The sequence below is a fragment of the Antrostomus carolinensis genome, unplaced genomic scaffold (genome assembly GCF_000700745.2).
Source record: "Antrostomus carolinensis isolate BGI_N321 unplaced genomic scaffold, ASM70074v2 scaffold15508, whole genome shotgun sequence".
Classification (NCBI taxonomy): domain Eukaryota; kingdom Metazoa; phylum Chordata; class Aves; order Caprimulgiformes; family Caprimulgidae; genus Antrostomus; species Antrostomus carolinensis.
This window is the reverse complement of record NW_010335105.1, coordinates 4938-13031: the sequence shown is the minus strand read 5'-3', so window position 1 is coordinate 13031 and position 8094 is coordinate 4938. Positions and strand designations below refer to the sequence as shown.

Sequence of the window (8094 nt, the reverse complement as noted above, 5' to 3'; positions counted from 1 at the left end):
ATATTTAGGATTTAAATGAATTCTGGATGCATTTAGAGGTGTAAAAAAAACCAAACCAACAAACAAAACAACAAATCACCAAAAGCAAACAAACCCATCCCTGGTATGAAATCCTTCAGGCATTTCACACCCACCCGCGGCGCGCGGGGCAGGGGGGGGGCACTTTGTCACCGCGGCGCGCGGGGCAGGGGGGGGCACTTTGTCAAGGTGCTGTTTTCACAGCCAACGTAAGAGCGACGCGCACGTCCACAGAGGATGCTTGGCCAGCCAGAGCTTGACTCGTTTGAAAAGAGATACCCGAGCCTTTGCCCATCTCTGAGGGCTTGTTGCTTCTGGGAGATGCTCCGAGTGGTGCAAAGCTCCAAATAAAAAAATTAAAGAAAAAAAAAAACCCCAAACCCAACAACAAACCAGCACCAGATCTGACAGGACTGGTTTGACTCAGATTTGTCACGTTATTAACTGGTTCTGTTTTCCCCGTGCGCCGAGCTGCTCAGAGAGGCATTTGCTGAACAGAAGAAGGAGGAGGGAGTGTGTCAGAAGGAGTAGAGGTGGTTGTGATGTGAGCCCTAACTGGGGTCAGAGTGGGACCAGTCTGCACTGGGAGCTCCTCGCTTCCTTCTTGCTGCTCTTAAGATTGAGGCTCAGCTTTGCAGCACTCTGGGGATGGTCGCCTTCCAAGTGATTCTGGGTCCTATTTTCCACTTCAAAATATCACTGTGGTTGTGAAATGGCTTTGAACTGCTTTGGCAGAAGGGGAAACTGAGGCACGGAGCAGTTCAACCAACTCAAGTGAGCGCAGCCTGCCCAGTATACCCAGTTAATGCAGGGAACCATTACTGGTTTGGGGTCCCCATCCAGCACTAGGGTGCTCTGGTACCCATGAGCATCTCTACAGGTGATGAGCATCTCTTCATGGTGCTGCCCTGGGGTTTTTGAGGTGGTTGAAGTGGGATTTCTTTAATATTACCCCATTTTGGAGTCTTCTCCTTCCTTTTCTGAGCAAAATTGGTGCTGCTGGTCACAGCGTTTGGCCTGGGGATGCTCTGGAGCAGCCGGTCTGGTGCATCTTGCCAACCCTTGGCAGCAGCGGCAAGGAGAACGGTCCCAGGTTGAGTGTGTAGAACCTCTCCCTCCATCGTGCACCTGTAGTGACCAAGAGGCTCAGGGGTGGAATTTCTCAGGTCCTTGCTCCCCCTCACCCTGACTCAGTTGGTGTTGGTGCTTCAGGCCCTGACTCAGTTGGCTCCTGGCTATTTTCATCTTTCCCTCCTTCCAGCACTTCTCTCTTCCGGCACCTCCTGAGCTGGCAACTGTGTGAACGTGAGGTTAGAAATTCCCCCCTCCAAGTTTTGAGCCTCTTTTCATTGTACCATCAACACCAACAGGGTCTTGTCTCCTGTGTCTAGTCCAGTCTCAGTAAAAATTTGGTTCCTAGTGTAGCTGCTCTCCCAGCTGGAGCATAAAACTCTTTTACTCCCCATGAGAAACCACCCTGGTCATGATTTTACTTCTACTTCCAAACTCAGCTCACTTGTAGCTCCTCAGTTCTTTCCCTTCTCAGCCCAATTTTGGGGTCCTGGCCTCACTTCCATTGGGACTTCCAGGCTAGTGACCCTCTGTATGGTCATTTCTTTTTTTGGGAACACCCATCCCACGCTGTTGAGTGCAGGTTGAGATTGTGTAGATCATCGGCAGGTTCTGGAGGATGTTTGGTGGGGCTTTTGGTGCTGTATTGGTGACCACTGGGTGTATATATAGAGATTTTATTTTATTTTTAAGACTGTTTTGGAAAAATCTTGAGCTTGGAGCAGGGACCAAAGCTGAGTTAAGACATCTCAGGTCAGATCTTCATCTGACACAAAACCAGAGCAGCACTGTTGACTTTGGGGGACGATGGTTGGCATTGGCTGTGAACCTGACTCTGCTATTTTTAGAGGTTGCTTTTGCTCCTGGGGCTAAATCAGATCTCACCTCCACGGCTCATTCAGCAGCGCTGCTTCACTGCCTGAGTGTCTGCAGGGTCTCACTCTCCTCCTTGGTGATTTTTTTTTCTTCCTACTTTTGCTTACAGTCTAAGTTTTTACTCTTCAAGTTTTCTTGAGGTTCTCCACACGGTGAAACTCAGGAACGTGACTCAAACCTCAGCTGAAAAGTGGATTATTTTGGCCGTGCAACCTCTGGGTAGACACACGTGTCGGGTTAAACCAGCCTTGTTTTAACATCCCACTTTTTGGATGGGTTTGCCTCCCCAATTGTGGAAGGCTGATCACTGAGGGCCACTTTCAAATCTGCCACCAGCAGAGCAAGTGGTCCAGCGTGGTCTGATCTGAAAGGTATAGAGCATCTCAGCCCATCCTCAAGCAGGTGTCTAGCACTAGTGGGGAGAAGAATCATCTTCCAGTGGTTTCTCCATCATTTAAAACCTGGCTTCAATGTGATATGTAAGTTTTGGAGGGCTGCTGCTCTCTGTGCTGGACCCACGTGGGTTTGCCCTTGGGGACACCCCTCAAGGATGTTCTCATCAGGCACAGAGCTGCCGGCACGTTACCACCAGTGACCGGGGCCGGGTTTTTCTCAAGTGTGACTCAGGCTGTCTCTGCTGCTGATTCACTCCAGCCGAGGACCTGGGCCGTCGTCTCCAGCAAGGATCACAATGCAGCTGCTGCTGAAGGCAGCCGGTGGAGTGGGTTCCACAGCAGAAGGTCACAGCCTGGTCAGTGCGGGCAGGGTGGGTTATCAGCAAAGGGTGCTGGAGCAGGATCTGCTCCCAGGAAGCCAAACCCTTGTGCTGGAGGAAGGTAGAAGAAGAGATTTTCTGCTCGGAGGCTTTTATTTTTTTTTTCAGGGGTTCTTGGAAACAGATGCTCTGGGTAATGGACTCATCATGAGCTCATCCTGTCGGGAAGGAGGGCTGAGCAGGATTGATGAGAGGGACAACAACGGGTTTTCTTTCTCATACAGCCTGTGCTTTCCACCACGTGTTGCTGGCCCCTCCTCACTCGCATCCCAGGCAGCGTGCCGTGGGGAGAAGGTGGCATAAAGGGGACAAAGGTCTCACCTGTCACCAGGTCCAGGCATCAGTGGGATGATGAGCTCTGCCTGCTCCTCTCCCCCTCATCCTGCCCTCTCAGTCCTGGGGCCATTCCTGGGCACATTGTCCACCACTGACCCTTAGGGAGCAGGAAGGGGGCAAGAGGACATCTCTGATACATCCAGACCCCAAACCTCATAGTCATGGATGGTGTGAACATCTCATCTGGTGGGAGTTGGGATGAGTGTGGGGGAAAGCTCTTCGAATTAGTCCTCTCAAAGATCCCTTGTCATGTATGTTCCCAGTGGAAGCTTGCTTCAAACTTGGGCTGTTGCAGGTCTCTCTTCATCCCCACCATTGTCATCTCTAGCACATCTCCAGCCACAGCTGAAGCCCAGCACACCTTCCCCTGTACATATCATAGCACTTGGAGAAAGCTTCTGGACTGATGGCCCTAGACACTGAGGTTTGCTGTCAACTCATGGGAAAGGTCCAGGGAACCCTCCATGTTCTCCATCCTTAGTCTTGGGGAAGTGGGTGACAGTTTTGAGCCTGTTGCTCTCATTTTTATTGAATGAGGACTTCAGCCATCCCTGCTATTGCTATTCACTAGCAGGGCTTCGAAGAGATGTACCAAAGGCAGTTGACACCAGAAGTGTCTCAGGTCATCCCAAAGTTGTTACCATTAGTGGTTCATAAAGTTGCTGCTTTCCTCTAAAGAGGAGAGGTTGACCCAAATCAGCTAATGGCCCCTGTCATTCCTACATTTGCAGGTAGTTGCTTTTGCTTCGCTTTTCTTCATCTTGGTCTCCATCACAACCTTCTGCCTGGAGACACATGAGGCCTTCAACATTGATGTCAATGTGACGGAGACCCTCGTGGTTGGCAACACTACAACGATCCTGCTGACACATAAAGTGGAGACGGAGCCCATCCTCACCTACATAGAAGGAGTCTGTGTCCTGTGGTTCACCCTCGAGTTCCTGGTTCGCATCGTCTGCTGTCCAGATAAGCTTCTCTTCGTTAAAAACCTCCTCAACATCATTGACTTTGTGGCCATCTTGCCCTTCTATCTGGAGGTAGGTCTCAGTGGCCTGTCCTCCAAAGCTGCCCGGGACGTACTAGGCTTCCTACGGGTGGTCCGTTTCGTCCGGATCCTCCGGATCTTCAAGCTGACACGGCACTTTGTGGGTCTCCGGGTGTTGGGCCACACACTCCGGGCCAGCACCAATGAATTCCTGCTCCTCATCATCTTCCTTGCCTTGGGGGTCTTGATTTTCGCCACTATGATCTACTACGCCGAGCGGATCGGAGCCAAGACGTCTGACCCCCGTGGGAGCGACCACACTCACTTTAAGAACATCCCCATTGGGTTCTGGTGGGCTGTGGTCACCATGACAACCCTTGGCTATGGCGACATGTACCCCAAAACCTGGTCAGGCATGGTGGTGGGGGCTCTCTGTGCCTTGGCCGGGGTGCTCACCATCGCCATGCCCGTGCCTGTCATTGTCAATAACTTTGGGATGTACTATTCGTTGGCCATGGCCAAACAGAAGCTGCCAAAGAAGAAGAAAAAGCATATACCCCGACCGGCCCCGCTGGACTCCCCGACCTTCTGCAAATCTGAGGAAAACTCCCCCCGTAACAGCACCCAGAGCGACACTTGCCCCTTGGCAGTAGAAGAGGGGGCAGCTGAGCGGAAACGGTCAGGTGAGACCCCAAAGGTGGGGTAGAGGGAAGGGGAGACCTCTGAGAATCCCCAAGGTGGTGTTTGTGGGCCCTTGTGTCCCAGAGTCTCTTGCAGGATGTGGCCTTTGGTTCCTGGGGTGGTGAGAAGTTGGTGCAGAAGGGGCTGGGGCCTTTGGGTGTCCAGGTATTGGGTGTTGTATTGGTGGACCAGGATGTTGCAGAACAAGGTCCCCTTCCAAGCAGGAGAGGGATCCAATGGGAACCCCAGGGGAAAGGCCATATCCTCCTCTCCTAATGGTGTAGATCAAGTCACCGTGGTGTGACTCAAGCTGTCCCACCCTAGCCCACCTCTTCCTCACCCTGACAGAGGTAGGACCATTCGCCTGATTCCCATCTTAGCCTGGTAACACCCTTGGGGTAGATTTTCTTTTGCTTCCTCCTGCTGTAAATCAGGGCAAACTTCACCACCATGGATAAATCCATGGATATTCCTTAGGACTCCCCTTCCCCGTTCATCTAGTAGATGTAACATCCCTGCCTGGGAAGGTCAACGTTGCTCCAAATCCTGTGCTGGGGCAGGAGCAAAATCAACCCCCACACATTTGTCATTTGGCCTGATGGGTTTGGCCAATCTTTCCTTCAGATCAGGAGAAGGCATGGCCCCAGCTGTGGGCAGTTGTTGGTGGGCAGCATCACTTGGGCTGATCTTGGGGGACTACAAGTGCCTTGTCATGGTATCACTGCTGGCCATGGAGGCTGCTTTGCCTTTTTCATCTTGGTTTGCTGCCAGCAGCACCTCCAGAGCATCTGGCTTTGCAGCGTGGAAACAAGAGGGACCATGGTGGGGTTGTGTCCTGCACTGATGTGGCATTTGCTGAGGTCAGCCTTGAGCATCCACACGTCTGTCCACGTGTCTAACGGTGATGGTCCTTCACCTATGGGGACACAGGGAGCTCCAAATGCCCCAGCTGGGTGGTTGTCCCTATAAATCTCCCTTTTCCATGTGTGTCCTGTCTGTCCCAGGAGCCCTGGCAGTGTGGAGCAGTGAGAGTAGCTGTCCTGCTCTGGAGGTCAACCCCATCCCTTCACCCCAACACTGATCCAGGAGCTCAGGCCAGACCCTCACCTGGCATTCAGCTAACGAACCACAGAGTCAGATGACACCAATTAGCACTTCACCACTAACCTGAGCAGCTGGTATCTCAACGCTGTGAGTCTTGGAGAGCTAATTCCCACCAATTAAGTGGGTGGATCTCAAAGGCCAGAGTGTTTCTTCCTGGGCAAACCCTGGTTGGCTTCACACAGAACCCTCAGCAGGAGCAAGAGCTGCTGTTTGCTGCTTGGGATTAAAATCTGTCACGGTCCTGCTCCCTGGTCAACTCTAAGTTGGCATGTCTAGGCTGGGATCAGATCATTGGTGCGTGTTGCTCTGAGCAATGTGGTCTTCTACTTCCTTGCATGGTTTAAGCAACCTTTCTGGCCACCTCAAGCACCTTGTCCTGTGCGTTTATCAACTACTGATGGGTTTCTGACACCTTCTTGCAGACTCTAAGCAGAATGGTGAGGCCAACGTGGTGCTGTCAGATGAGGAGCAGCCGCTGTCACCGACTGATGAGGAGAAGCGGCCCATGCGGCGCTCCAGCACCCGGGATAAGAACAAGAAATCCTCCACGTGCTTCCTGCTGGCCACGGGTGACTTCTCCTGTGCAGCGGATGGAGGCATCCAGAAAGGTATGGCTGATGCTGGAGATGTGAGCTGGCCCATGGGCTGGGGAGGGTGAGATGGAGGAGTGAGGTAGAACTTTATTGCATCTGTCCGAGATGATGGTTCATCTCCATCTGCCTACCTGGCTGTGGTTCTCTGCTCTCCAAATCCACTTGTCTTCCTGCCTTTCCATCTGCTTCATCTCCGTCCACCATGTCTCTCCATGCTAGCTCTATCCTTTTTGTTTTCTCCTCCCCTAATTGCCACCATTTGGGGTCTGTGACCCCATGCTGGCTGCACTTGTCTCCTTGGGGACAGGTCTGTCCCCTTTCCTCCCCAGTGCTTCAGCATCTCCTGTCCCTCCAGCTCTTCTCCCTGGGCCTCAATCACCCATCTCAGGATGGTGTGAGATGGACATCTCACCCAGGGAGATGGTGAAGTTATGACTGAAGGTGGTTGAAAGGTTTTCAGTAGGGGAAAAAAAGTCCATGGGCTTTTCCTTTCCTCTCCCCCTCTGATGTCTTCTGATGGGTTCGAGCGTGGGGAGCTGCGATGTGTCAAGTGCTGTCTTGCCAAAAGCAGGGGGCTGCCAGGAAGGCTGTCTCCTCTGGGTTTGGAAAGGGAGCTTTGTGAAGTGTTGAGGTGTTCTACGGGAAACTGTGGGGGAGATGAGTCAGGAAAACACAAAACTCTTCTTCCTGTGACAAAACAACAGTCCTCTTCAGCATGGTCCTTTTGCTTCTCTGCTCCACCAACTAACGTGCCCTGTGCCCATCTTGCAGCACCCCAACCTCTGTGTCTACCTGGAGCCCCCAAATCCAGCTGCACCCTCAATTGCTGGGTGAATTCTTAGGTCATGGCTCAGTTTTTTTTAGTTCTGCAGTTTTTCTTGTGTGTCCAGGGTGGTGTGGGATGATGTAGCTGCAGAGCTGACCTACTTCTGCCTCCTTGATACCATCTAATCCCAGTTACTTGCAGGGAATGGTACATGTGAGCTGGGACCAGGCAGGAGAAAAGATGATGTGCTACATCTCTGACCTGCACACCAAGACCTGTTGGCTTGTGGTGTTGGTGCTTTGGAGGACCTCAAGGGTTTGTTGCTGTGGTTCTGCTTGGCATGGTAAAGACTGGATGGGTTTGGGACATAGGGAGGACCTCAGCTTTGGGTCTGTGACCTCCGGCTCTGGTGCTCAGGTTCATCTCGCACCCTCCTGGCATATTTTGCACTGAGGAGTCACCTGTTTTCATGTGTGAGGTAGCCAAGTTCATCCCAAGCTGACCTGGGCCAGGCTCTCCAATAGACCCTGGAGTGAGGGGAGGTGTTTGGGGGCAACCATATTTCTTAAATTAGTAGAAGCAAGTTGGTTGCTTCCTTCTGGGAAATCCAGGATTCCCTTTGGTGTTCCTGCTCAGCGTGGTCCCTCAGAAAGAGTTAAAAAATGAGAAGCTTTGCTGATCTTTGGGCAGAAGGGAACTCTACAGATATTTGCTTGAAGAGCCTCAGGTTTTTCTGGAAGTGCCTTTTTCTGTGAAGTTGGTGTCTTTTCTTAATGTCTGCTACTGAGAAGAAGTGAGAGGGCTCTAGTCTGTGAAGTTGGTGTCTTTTCTTAATGTCTGCTAATGAGAAGTGAGAGGGCTCTAGTCCTGCCCCAAGCTCAGGGAGATG

At 51.9% G+C, this 8094-nt stretch overlaps 1 protein-coding gene across 1 annotated transcript; it reads left to right on the top strand.

Annotated features, from left to right (window-relative positions):
• Nucleotides 1-3237: 3237 nt before the first annotated feature.
• Nucleotides 3238-6454, top strand: LOC104519934 (potassium voltage-gated channel subfamily C member 4; the record flags this gene model as incomplete). Its single annotated transcript, XM_010174427.2, has 3 exons — nucleotides 3238-3327; nucleotides 3808-4744; nucleotides 6269-6454. Coding segments are annotated over exons 1-3 (1213 nt in total), but the record flags the coding sequence as incomplete, so codon positions are not given.
• Nucleotides 6455-8094: the final 1640 nt, after the last annotated feature.